At 37.2% G+C, this 13,183-nt stretch overlaps 2 protein-coding genes across 3 annotated transcripts; one reads left to right on the top strand and one right to left on the bottom strand.

Moving 5' to 3' along the window:
* Positions 1-4,247: 4,247 nt before the first annotated feature.
* LOC109160304 (dnaJ protein homolog) lies at positions 4,248-7,721 on the top strand. Its single transcript, XM_019308614.1, has 6 exons — positions 4,248-4,474; positions 4,734-4,902; positions 5,670-5,811; positions 5,901-6,177; positions 6,280-6,478; positions 7,233-7,721. Exons 1-6 carry the CDS (start codon positions 4,325-4,327, stop codon positions 7,553-7,555), a joined length of 1,260 nt encoding a protein of 419 aa, XP_019164159.1. The 5' UTR covers positions 4,248-4,324; the 3' UTR covers positions 7,556-7,721.
* On the bottom strand, positions 7,639-10,969 carry LOC109160305 (probable receptor-like protein kinase At1g49730). Of its 2 annotated transcripts, none has more exons than XM_019308616.1 (7): positions 10,669-10,969; positions 10,049-10,304; positions 9,489-9,541; positions 9,333-9,400; positions 9,134-9,223; positions 8,943-9,012; positions 7,639-8,012 (listed from the first exon to the last, which is right to left on the bottom strand). In XM_019308616.1, exons 1-7 carry the CDS (start codon positions 10,733-10,735, stop codon positions 7,699-7,701), a joined length of 918 nt encoding a protein of 305 aa, XP_019164161.1. In that variant the 5' UTR covers positions 10,736-10,969; the 3' UTR covers positions 7,639-7,698. The 2 variants fall into 2 exon arrangements, with proteins under 2 accessions (XP_019164161.1, XP_019164160.1); XM_019308615.1 differs by having other exon boundaries at positions 10,049-10,310; positions 10,669-10,965.
* Between the last annotated feature and the right edge of the window lie 2,214 nt (positions 10,970-13,183).

Here is a 13,183-nt window from a genome sequence, read left to right as displayed (position 1 = left end):
CTTAAACACCTACTACAAGAGTTGCAATGTGGCAATGTTGCCCAAATGACATTGATATGTGACAACCAAGCAGCTCTACACATCGCATCAAATCCTGTTTGTCATGAAAGGACTAAACACATCGAGGTTGACTGCCACTTCATCAGAGAGAAGATTGTGTTAGGGTGCATTAAAACTAACTTTGTCAATTCTGCAGATCAGTTAGCTGATATCTTGACAAAATCACTTAGAGCTCCTAGAGTTGGATATATTTGTAACAAGCTTGGAGCATATGACCTATACTCTTCAGCTTGAGGGGGAGTGTTGAAACCCTAGGCCCGTTAGAGTGGGCCCATTAGGTTATAGCTTTTTCTGTATAAATTATTGTAATCTGTACATCACTATTATGAGAAATAGATGAAATCTTTCACTCTTTCACATTGGGAAAGTCATTTTTCAACTTTTACACAAACACCGCACCACCATCACCATCACCACCATACCACCGCCGTCGCCGCCGCCACCCCACCACCGCCATACCACCGCCACCACACCACCACCACCATACCACCACCAGTTATTATTATTATTATTATTATTATTATTATTATTATTATTATTATTATATAAAAAATAACACCACTACCACTACACCACCACCACCATTACCATTACCGCCACCACCACCACCACCACACTACCACCACTACTATACCACTTATTATTATTGTTGTTGTTATTGTTGTTGTTGTTGTTTTTGTTGTTATTATTATTATTATTATATTATTATTTATTATTATTATTATTATTATATAACAAATAACACCACTACCACTACACGATCACCACTACCATCATCAACACCACCACCACCACACTACCACCACCACTATACCACTTATTATTATTATTATTATTATTATTATTATTATTATTATTATTATTATTATTATTGTTATTATTATTATTATTATTATTATTATTGTTGTTGTTGTTATTTTGAATTACAAGACTTTGGTTAATTATTTTGATATGTTATTAGTTATTTTTTATTATATTTAAAAGTATTATTATATTATTATATATTATTATGCATTTATACATGTTATATTCTAAATAAAATAATTAAAATGTTTAATTATATAATTATACTAATTTTCCAGAAAATGAACCAAACACACCAAGACAGTTTTTCAGAATGCAACCAAACACGAAAAAGGAAAATGTTTTTTTCTTGAAAATGACTAATTTTCCAGAAGTTATTTTCCTGTTTTCCAAACGGACCCTAATGGTATAAATTATTGTGCAAGTTTAATAAGCCAATTTATGTCCATTGTGTTGCAGTTTGTAATGGAAGTAATAGTTTTTGTTATGAAGCTTATATTGATGACATATAAGCTATATGTGTTATTGGTTTGCTCATTCCTCAAGTGTTGTTTTGTACACCATATATTGTCTCTAATACTAAGTGAGAAGCAATCTCTCTATTTCAAATTTGCAATAATACAACAACATACAATTCAAGACACAACTAGAGATACACTTGTTTTTTAATTGCTCCCGCTACCGTTAGCTCTATTGTGATTTTCATATATAATACATGTATGAATATGGTTTATTTTCTAACAATTAGGTTATTAGCTAGGGTACTGATCCACTGTTATTATAGACAATGTAGATTAGAAGTGTTGTCCCAATAAATTTTGTTAAGCTAACCAAAAAAAAAAAGATCGAAATACAAATTAATTGAGTTGACTTTTTTTTTTTTTGTGGGTGCATTAGAAGGCCCTTAGAAGACCTAAGATTATATTCTAATCTAACTGTATTGAACAAAAAAAGCGTTCTTACTTCCTTTGAAGATTGATTCATCACGGAAGAATCCCAAGCATCCCTCAGCCTAAATTAGCAAGGGCGTTGACACATTTGTTCTCCTTCCTCATCACATGTGAAATATTTGTTATCCCGCATTCGGCAATGATGGACTTGCAGTCAAGTAAGGTTGTCAATTCCTGTATTGAATTAGCTTTCCCCTTGAAACATACACAACTGTCATAGAGTCAAGTTCAACCTCCACACCCACAAAAAAAAAAAAAAAAAAAAAAAAAAAAAAAAAAAAAAAAAAAAAAAAAAACAAAAAAACAAAAAAACAAAAAAAATAAATACTCTTTCCTTAACAAGTTTGAGACTTTTTCAGGTCATTAGAGCTCTAGCAAGAAATTATTCGTTATCCTAATTTTTACCATAAAATCAACCACATAATTATCTTGGTGGTCCTAAACAAAGTCTACATGGCTACATTGGTCATACCCTTACTTCGTAGCTATCAGTATTTATTTAACTTAAGAGACCAACTTTTTGTGATTGAAGATAATAATTTAGTAATTAATTTTACCACATGGATGTTGACTATTGTGACGGATAACTCTGATTGGAAGACATTAACCATTACATGATTATTTTTTTTGGAATAAGGTTCAAATTAGCCACTGAACGTAATGCGAAAGTGCAATCAGACCACCGAACTAAAAAAACGTGCAATTACCGCACTCAACGCCCCAAATGCCTTCAATTTCACCGGATATCCGGTTTTCACCCATTCCTCCCGGTTGATTGCTGACCTGGATGTCTACATGGCAATATTTATTGTTTTTCTTTATTTTCTTTTGTTCTTCTTTTTTCCTGCGTACAGAGTTTGGGCGTGGGGCGGCGTGATTCCTTCTTCGACGGCTGTCAAGGTGGTTTTTTACTTTGGCTTTGGAGACCGATCTTTGATGCATGGGGGTTTCTCGGCGTACACATAGTGAAGCAAACTTTTCTGGTCATCATCATGCATTGTGCGGACGACGGCGACCTCTGGTGATGCTCCGACGAACCAGCAACAGCAGCACCGAACGACGGCAACAACAAGAAGATCCGGCGACCTCTGGTCTTCGTTCCCTCTCACTCATCAACATGCAGCAGTGGCCACCAGCAGGTCATCAACATCTTCGTGATTATACCTAACCCCAACAACAAACCCATCAACATCATCACCACCATACTTCTCCAAGAACCCAAATGCAAAAACCCCAATTCTTGGTTCTATCAAACTCAGAGATTTCAAAACCCAAAAATGCAGAGGAAAGTACAACCATAACAGCTAAAATATAACCAAAATTTCCAAAAGTACATAGCATTCTGCATCAAGTCAGCAAATACACAGCTAAAAACTTGTGGGTATTTCTAACAAAAAGCTTAGGGTGGGAACACACAGTGTTTTTCGATAATCCGCAAGCAAGTCGGCAAATACCAAGTTGTTAGCAGTGAGAGCCTCGACGGAGAGCTCCACCACCAAGGCACTCACATTACTCCCCTTGAGATTCAACCTCGCGTCGAAGTCTCGAAGATTCCCTCGGGGCCGCACTCCTCCGTCACGGCACTAGCATTAGAGCCCTCGCGGCGGAGCGACGAGGGCGATGCAAGAAGCTCATCACAAGTGATGGGTTTGTGAGAGAGGGGGGAGGCGGAGAAGGAATGGGAAATGGAAAATGAGGATTTGGTCTTGTGAGAGAAAGCAGCTGAAGTAGTAGTGGATTGTCGGGGCTGTGAGGCGGCTCGACGAAGCAGTACCACGAGCGGCGGGGCTTGGGTGGCGGCGGGTCACAACGGCAGTTGGATTAACAAGCAGAAGAAAGAAGAGAGCGGAGGAGGAAGAAAGGAAAACAAAGAAAAAAAAAAGGAAAAGAATAAATATTGCCACGTAATTAGTCTATGTCAGCAATCAACCGGGAGTAAGAGGTGTAAACCGGCTATCCGGTGAATTTGAAGAAATTTGAGACTTTGAGTGGGGTAATTGCCTTTTTTTTTAGTCCAGTGGTCTGATTGCATTTTCACGTTAGGTTCAGTGGCTAATTTGGCCCTCATTCCATTTTTTTATTTTTTTATTTTTTTGCTTTCGAGGAAAAAAGAAAGTTTGGGGGCAAAAATATCAATATTTGTAGTATCGTGGAGTTACCCATGATTATGTGAGAATTCGAGGCTCATATTTAAAATTCGTACAATTAAAAAAAAAAAAAAAAAAAAAAAAAAAAAAAAAACCGAGAATCGCTCGCGCGCATTGTAGAAACCTCTGGAATCGAATCCCGTCCGTCCGTCAGTCCGTCACACCCATCCTACGGTCAATAAATTCTTAATACTTCCCAGAGAATTCTGGATTCTTCAACGGCTTCCGACATGAAAAGGTGAAAGATGAAATCTGAACCGTCCATTTCCGCTATAAAACCACCTTCCATCAACTGCCACATCCTCGGAGTGACTCGTCTAAGAAATTTCTGGAAAATAATTTGCAGAAGAAGAGGAAAGAGAGATGTTTGGGAGAGGAGCCAAAAAGAGCGACAACACAAAGTACTATGATATACTGGGCGTGTCCAAGAATGCCGGTGTGGATGAGATCAAGAAGGCTTACCGGAAAGCCGCCATCAAGAACCACCCCGACAAGGGCGGCGATCCTGAAAAGGTACTTACCCATAACCCATCTTTTTTTTTTTTTAGTGATTAGGAAAATCAATCTAGATTGTTGATAAATATTGATCGGTTTAAATCAAGATCAATAAATCTTTCATGTTGGGATTTATCAAGTTAACAGCTTAACCAAGTTGACTGAGTTTAAATCATTATATTGAAGCGTCTCCAGAAATGAATGTTTATGTAGTACATTGTCAAATTACAAGCGATGGGAGGTTTGTTAAAATGGATGTATTGTGATATTTATACAGTTTAAGGAGCTAGCTCAAGCTTATGAAGTATTGAGTGATCCAGAGAAGAGAGAGATCTATGATGAGTATGGTGAAGATGCACTCAAAGAAGGGATGGGTGGTGGTGCTGGCATGCATGATCCGTTTGATATCTTCCAATCCTTTTTCGGGGGTGGAAATCCATTCGGAGGTAAACTTTAATTTGATATTATAGCAATGAAAAACTTATAATGGAGTAATGCTTTTTCTAACTTTTAAATCCATTCGGAGGTAAACTTTAATTTGATATTATAGCAATGAAAAACTTATAATGGAGTAATGCTTTTTCTAACTTTTAAGCATTCTGGGACACGTTATTCAGTTTGGTATTAGAGCAATGAAAAACTTATAATGGAATAATGCTTCTGCTAAGCACTTTAGAATTACGTTATTCAATTTGGTATAAAAGCAAGGAAAGATTTATAATGGAGTAATGCTTCTTCTAAGCACTCTAGAACACATTATTCAATGGTATTAGAGCAATGAAAGACTTATAATGGAGTAATGCTTCTGCTAAGTACTCCAAAACACCCACGTTATTTAATTTGGTATTAGAGGAATGAAAGACTTATAAGAGTAATGCTTCTACTAGGCATTTCAGAACTCGTTATTCGTTGTAGTATTAGAGCAATGAAAGACTTATATTGGAGTAATGTTGCTGCTAAGTACTCTAATTTGGTATTAGAGCATGACTTGTAATACAATAATGCTTCTACTAAGCATTCTAGAATATGCTGTTAAGTTTGGTATCAGAGCAATGAATCATTTAGTTATGAAATGTAGAGACTTATAAGGGAGGGAGTAATGCTTCTTATAAACACTCAAGAATAACATGTTATTCAATTTGGTATTAGAACATTCAATCATTTAAGTTTGAAACATAAAGACTTATAAGGGAGTAACGCTAATGCTAAGCAGGTGGCGGTGGGGGCAGAGGCCGGAGGCAAAGGAGAGGAGAAGATGTTATACATCCATTGAAGGTCTCTTTGGAGGAAATGTACAGCGGAACAACCAAGAAGCTATCTCTCTCGCGCAATGTAATTTGTTCCAAGTGCAATGGGTAAGCGATATAGGTGTGAGATTCTTTATCGTTAAAAGGATAAAAAAAAAGGTGTCTAGTATTTAGTACTAACTTGGATAATAATACAGAAAAGGGTCAAAATCTGGATCTTCAATGAAGTGTGGAGGGTGTGAAGGATCTGGAATGAAGGTGACAATAAGACAGCTTGGCCCCTCTATGATCCAGCAAATGCAGCAGCCTTGCAATGAATGCAAGGGGACGGGAGAAACCATCAACGACAAAGACCGATGTCCTCAGTGCAAAGGCGACAAGGTTGTCCCAGAAAAGAAGGTTCTTGAAGTTCATGTCGAAAAGGGGATGCAAAATGGACAGAAGATTACATTCCCTGGAGAGGCAGATGAAGCTGTAAGTAAGATGATGTTTTTTAGGACTCTGTTTATTCGAAGCATTCTCGGGGGGCGATAGAATTATTAACTTGGAAACTTGTTCTGTGTGGTGTTGTTGCAGCCTGATATGATAACCGGAGATATAGTGTTTGTTCTTCAGCAGAAAGAACATCCTAAGTTCAAGAGAAAGGGCGACGATCTGTTTGTGGATCACACGCTGACACTCACCGAGGCGTTGTGTGGCTTCCAGTTCATACTCACACATTTGGATGGAAGACAACTCCTGATTAAATCAAATCCCGGAGAAGTTGTCAAACCTGGTACCTATCAAAAACCCTAATACAGCACTTACTACTACGCCAAAAGCTGTCTGACATGGCTAGGATTAAGTGTTTATCACTACATTTTATTTTCTTATACTGTCACACATTTTCGATAGACAGGATGTTGGACTTGGACCGTTATCAGTCTCAGTCCAACAATTCCTTAGTAACCAATTGCTGGACATGGACCGTTATCAGTCTCAGCCCAACAATTCCTTAGTAACCAATTGCTGGACTTGACCTTTTACCGGCCTCCGCTCAACACTAGACAACACTTACCACTACACCGAAATCTGTCTGACCTGGTTAGGATTAAGTGCTTACCACTACGTTAAAAGCTATAGTTCATAGCGAAGACACAATTTTATTTCCTTATACTGTCACACATTTTTGATAGACAGATGTTGGACTTGGACCGTTATCAGCAACAATTCTTTAGTAACCAATTGCTGGACTTGACCTTTTACCGGCCTCCGCTCAACACTAGACAACACTTACTACTACACCAAAATCTGTCTGACCTGGTTAGGATTAACTGATTAAGTGCTTACCGTTACGTCAAAAGCTATAGTTCATAGCGAAGACACAATTTTATTTCCTTATACTGTCACACATTTTCGATAGACATGATGTTGGACCTGGCCCGTTATCAGTCTCGGCCCAATAATTCCTTAGTAACCAATTACTGGACTTGACCTTTTACCGGCCTCCGCTCAACACTAACTTTGATATATTCACTCACTGTTTTCAGATCAGTTCAAAGCAATCAATGATGAAGGAATGCCAACATACCAGAGGCCATTCATGAAAGGAAAACTGTATATTCATTTCATGGTGGACTTCCCAGACTCCCTCAGCCCAGAACAGGTTAAGGCACTGGAGGCCATCCTGCCACCAAGGCAAAAGTCACAGTACTCGGACATGGAAATCGACGAATGCGAGGAGACCACCTTGCACGATGTCAACATCGAGGAGGAGATGCGGCGAAAGCGGGCCCACCAGCAGGAGGCATATGAAGAGGATGGTGATGATATGCATGGTGGAGCCCAGAGAGTACAATGTGCTCAGCAGTAAACTACTAAACTACCTGTTTCTGTCCTTTTCCTTTTATAAATCCTTCTATATTGGAACTGTGAAATGTGTAAACAAACAGCTAGTTTCTTGATCAAACCAAAAACCATGTACTTTTGTATTTATCATATGACTATGAGACAACACTATTGAACAACATCTTGGGTGATCCTTATTTTGTTTTGGAGGTACCATAAAATCTGGGATGTCTTTACTGCTGGCTTGTTAGCAGATTTTATACACAATCTTGCCACTGTTAGAAGACCTTTAAGCTCCTGGGAATCATACTCGTCTCCAAGATCAGGATCCAACATTTTGTATATCGATGTTCTGAATCGAGATTCTTGTACCCACTTCACTAAATCACCACCCCCATCTTCTGCAGATTGCCCAGTGATTAGCTCCAGGATCAGCACTCCCAGCTGGAAAACCAAGTTCTTGCATCTCTCACCCCTGCATACTGCAAATTCAAACTTCTTTTCATTCTTTAATCTCATAAACTTAAACATAACAGGCACCAACACAAAGAAACTTACACCACACTTGGTTTGCGGAACAGGCCTGGAATAGAATGATAATTTCGGAAATAGGTATATTCCATAATTTGTTTATGCTTTTTGTTCCGGGAATATTGTTCTCAAGAATGAGTTATTCCCCTTGCAAAGAGAATAACTATTCCAGAGCTTCCCAGACATTAGGCTATTCTTAAATTTTCAGAAATAGTCTAAATTTGTTATTTTTTATTTACTGGGATTATTCCCTGAGCACCGCGCCTGTATGGTGGTCGGTAGTGGACCCTCTTTACGGGCTGATCCCGATCCGACCACAATTGACCTAAGGCTCACACCTTCCCGACCTGTGTTTGCCTACTGGGCCTACTGGTGCCCTGTGACATAGCGTAGTGCGCTCAGGAATATCAGGGCACGTGGCCATGGCCCCGTGCATGAACTCTACGTGTGACGCAAGCCTGGGCCGGGACTTGTTCCCTTGAACCCCTATAAATACCGCATTAATTACTATGGGAAGGGATTTTTTGGCATTTATTACGAAGTGATCTTTAGCTCGGGGACCTCTGACCCACTATCAAGTAATCCGAGTCTAAAACAAGCAGATAGGCACAGGAACCGAGCCCGGAACCGACCTAGCACTGTACACCGTAGAGTAGACTGCTCGTATATTCTACATCATTAACACTAGGATAACATTCCAAAGGTCTATTTCTTCAACGAATCAAACAAGTTCAGCGAACCAAATAATAGAAACAATTATTGTTCTATTCCTAACTATAATCCATGTTCTCTTCCCGGTCTATTCCATTTCTTATGAAATACGATTCCTATTCCTTTAAAATTCATTCGATGAACCAAACATGCTGTTATGAGCATCGTACCTTTTGAGCATGATGATTCTGGCAGCATTGTGTCACTTCCAACAGAACAAAGGAGGCTGATATCAGCAAGCTGTAACAAGGGATCCAAAATGGTATGATCATCTTCATGACATGTTCTTAAAGATTGCAATTTGGGGTTACAGAACTCCAACTATATGCACAGATAGTTATCCCGGTTTGTGAATACTTACTTTTGCAGTGAAGTTCTCGTCCAACATAATGGTACTTGAACTGATGGTAGCGAGGTAGAGCGGGGGATCACAGAAGAAATGCAAGTATTCCTATACGCATCAAAACATACGAAACTGAATTTTTCCTACTGTGCTCAAGATTGAAACTGGTGATCAAATTCTCGGGTATTATGAAAGATGGACAGCTTGAAGAACCTACCAAAGCAGCAGCTATGCCAATGGCTATCTGCAACCTTGTTCTCCAGTTTAATGGAGTCTTCAAAGGGTCTAAAAAAAAATCCAACCGTTAATCCATAAACCATAAACGAGATCCATCTTTAAGGGGCGAAAAAAACACAACAGATGTAATGTATACCGGACAGGTGATCCTTCAGACTCCCATTCTCCGTACTTTCAAACACCAGAAACCTGAAATTGTTTGAGAATCACAATAATGTATCTTTAGAGTTTGTTATACTAATACTGCTCAATTGGTTCTCCTCTAAAACACTCTCTTCAAACAGCAACGACCCAAATATCGACTTCCTAGGAGTTCTGGGATGTCATTTGAAGTATTTTGATACTTTAGGCCAGAGAAAAATATTTAAATTGCAGGGAAAAGAGAGAAAAAAAGGCACTATGAAAAAGAAAACATGTGATTTTTGGCAAATATTATCCCGATTAATCGCTATGTACCTGAGAAATGGATTGAAGAGTACTCCAATCTGAAAAAAGACACTACACATCTGCCACATTTGAGGAAATGCAGTAAATCACAAACCAAACCAATGCTAGAATATCTAAATACAATCGATTGACAAGGAACTCAATTTCGAACAATTAATCTGTAAAAAAATTTAGCTTCTCCCTTCTAGATCAGAACATAAATATACCAAGACAAGTTCCATACCAGAAAAAATGAGGGAAAATTTTTACCTCTTAGGTCCACTCGAGAAACCCCTAAGAGCAACAATGTGGCGATGATGCAAACGCGCAAGGAGCCGCACTTCGCCAAAGAAGACATCGTCGTCTTGATCATCAAGAATTTTGATTTCTTTAACAAAAGCAACCTGGCCATTCTGAAACCTAGCTCTATATGCCATCCCCCCATTGGAAGAGGTATCAAGGATTCTTCTAAATCCATCAGTGCCTCTCTTTATATCCTTGTATGAAAAGTGCTTGACTAAGGACACTGAACCTAAAATTAACAAGTCAATACAAAATTGAGTCCCCAAATCAAAATGCAAACTTTAACCCAAAAGAGAGTGCCCAGCCATTAGATAAAACCCATTCAACTAAATTGTTGAGATCAATACTAAACAATTATTGACAATTCATCATTGACTACATATGAGCTGATTATGGATTCACAATTCAGAGTCATATATCACAAGCAACAATCTTTCACAATTTCCAACAGCAACAATAAGGTTCTAAGTATATATATACAAAAAAAAATGAGGGTTACCAAAATTAAAGCTACTAAACCAATTGGCAATTCTGGGGTGCAATTTCAAGAACTCAACACAGAATTTCAAGAATGGAGGGGGGTTTACTGGGGTGAGATCTGCAGTGAATCCAGTGGAGGAAGAAGAGCCTGATCTTGAGAGTCAAAGGGTCCATGGAAAGATCTGCAAGAAGAAGTGAAGAAGAAGAAAGAAGGAGGAAGAGGGTGAAGAAAATGACCTGTGTGCTTGTAATAATTATGGAAATTTATTATAACTAGTGGGAAGTGGGATTTTATTTTTTTTTTTGTTGATGATCCATATAGTTAAAGCAGTTGTAGTCCCAGACTTTATTATTTTTGAAGGGGAATATATGCTTTCCTATGTGGGTTGGAAACTTCTCTTTTAGGACTATGCTCTTTTTAACGTTTTGGTTGTGCATTTGGATGAGTAAAAAAGAAGAAAATAAAAACGAGTTAGAAAATGCATAGGGAGAAAGGGCCACCCACGACAGCAAACAGTCCCGTGTGCGCAAAAAGACGGCAGTTTTGGCCGTTGGGGCTCCACCTCAAATACCTTAACTAAGACTGGAGCTACCTAAGATTCTTTATTAGACAATGACATATAGGTCCTGTTTGGTAAAAAATTAGTCTATAGGTCAATTTTGACTTATTTGACCACTATTAATTGTTTAATTTAGTTAAAATATCAATATAAATGTTTGGTTAATTAACTTTTTGCAATTCCAAAAGGCTAAAATTCAAAAAGCTACTCCAAACAACTTTTTCAATTAGCTTTTTGAGAAAAGAAATTATACCAAACAGCTATCAGCTAACAGCTAATTTACCAAACACTTTTCTACAATCAGTCAATATTATCAACTATTTATACCCTCTAATTAACACAATCAGCTAACAGTTAACAGCTATCAGCTAATAGCCATTTTACCAAACAGGACCATAAACTACAAAATAATTTGTCAACTACAATGTAACACCTCGGTTACTATTCAGCTATTCTAACAAGGCGTTTGGTTGGAGAGGGAGAATTACGTTGGAAAGGAATTGCAATTCCATGGGAGATGAATTACTGAGAATAAAGTTGGAATTTAAATTACAGTGTTTGGTTTACAGGAACAGAATTACTGGAAATTTCAATTCCAATGTTTGGTATATATGGGAATTGAAAGGGAATAAGTAGTATAAAGTCTAAAATGTCCATTGTTATTGTCAGACGTTAATTTTAAGTTAAAAAGGGAAGAGATAATTTTGACTTATCAGTATCTTTTGTTCTTCCTAAAATTTCAGGAATTAAAATCATAGGGGGACATTGGATTTTAATTCCATGAAAATGGGGGAATTGCAAATCCTTTCAACCAAACAAGGGAATTTTGTGGCTTTTGGAGTTAGGTGGGAATTAAATGGGAAAGGAATTTAAATTCCCTTCAACCAAACACCCTGTAAATGTGTGATCACAAGATCAAACAGGGCCATTGATTCTTTGGACTGAAAAAAATTAATAAAGTATAGAACATATACTGCCTTGTAACGAATAAATCTTTAAAAAAAATTACAAAGTAATTTTATATCGATGAGAGTGATTCATTAGTCTTCTTAATTTGTGTTAATTGATTATGGACAATTTAAACTGATTTATCTTTTTATCATCTTTTGTTAACAAATATCACTAGAGGAAACTTAGTGCACAACTTCAATTCAAATAGTAACTGTGAGTCTGCGAATACTCATTGTTACAAAAAAAAAATAATCAATAAATATTAATATGTATCTTTAAAAAAAAATAAATTATAATATGTATCTAAGTATATTGAATTCGCGTGTGTTTGGGTTAACTATATTAAATTAATTATTTTTATTGTAAATAATAGTAATAGAAATTATTTATTGTTGATCGATGTTGATGAGCATATAATAATTAAAAATGATATCCAATTATTACTACTTGTGTTAAGGTGTCAACTTCACATGTTTCTTGTCGTCGAGGACGGGGAGACTTTTATGCAATCATTATTGTGTGGGTCACCTAAAATAAATTATTTTAACTCATAAAATATATTATTCTAATATAAAAAGTATATTATTCTAATTTATAAAATATATTATCTTACCTTATAAATTTTATTATTCTACCACATAAAATACATTATACATAACCAGCTTGGTTGGTTTGAGTGGTCGTACACTCTCATCCTTTAAGAGAGGTCAGATGTTTGAACTTTGAATCCCCTCTCAAATGAAAAAAACAAATATTGGGTCGGCTAAGTACATTATTTTACCTCATAATGTTTATTATTTTAACACGCACGCGGAGCAAGAAATTTTTTTCTTTTAACATCAAAACAACGTCATTTTGGATCATGGTCCACACAACCGTGTGGACCGTATTGGCTCCCAATCATATGAAAGCGGCAAATTATGCCGTGGACCCAGACCCACCTTGCAAGGTGGACTCAGGTCCAAAATGCGTGTCTGGAATAACGGTGCCTTTAGTGGTATCGTTTCCTCAACCAATGATATTCTTTTTGTGAATATAGAGTTCAAAAATTGTGTTATACTGTTGAATATAGAGTTCTGTAATTGTGAATATAGTATTCTTTAATTGTGAA

Source organism: Ipomoea nil, unplaced genomic scaffold (assembly GCF_001879475.1).
Source record: "Ipomoea nil cultivar Tokyo-kokei standard unplaced genomic scaffold, Asagao_1.1 scaffold2845, whole genome shotgun sequence".
In the NCBI taxonomy this organism is placed as follows: Eukaryota; Viridiplantae; Streptophyta; class Magnoliopsida; order Solanales; family Convolvulaceae; genus Ipomoea; species Ipomoea nil.
This window is presented reverse-complemented; position numbering and strand designations above follow the sequence as displayed.

Coding starts and splice junctions, on each gene's coding strand:
- LOC109160305 (XM_019308615.1), bottom strand. CDS start 10,735: ATGGACCCTTTGACTCTCAAGATCAGGCTCTTCTTCCTCCACTGGATT. Junction 9,401..9,488: donor TCTGAAGGATCACCTGTCCG/GTATACATTACA, acceptor ATTTTTTTTTAG/ACCCTTTGAAGACTCCATTA. Junction 8,013..8,942: donor AGAATCATCATGCTCAAAAG/GTACGATGCTCA, acceptor TTGAATTTGCAG/TATGCAGGGGTGAGAGATGC.
- LOC109160304 (XM_019308614.1), top strand. CDS start 4,325: ATGTTTGGGAGAGGAGCCAAAAAGAGCGACAACACAAAGTACTATGAT. Junction 4,475..4,733: donor AGGGCGGCGATCCTGAAAAG/GTACTTACCCAT, acceptor ATATTTATACAG/TTTAAGGAGCTAGCTCAAGC. Junction 5,812..5,900: donor ATTTGTTCCAAGTGCAATGG/GTAAGCGATATA, acceptor ATAATAATACAG/AAAAGGGTCAAAATCTGGAT.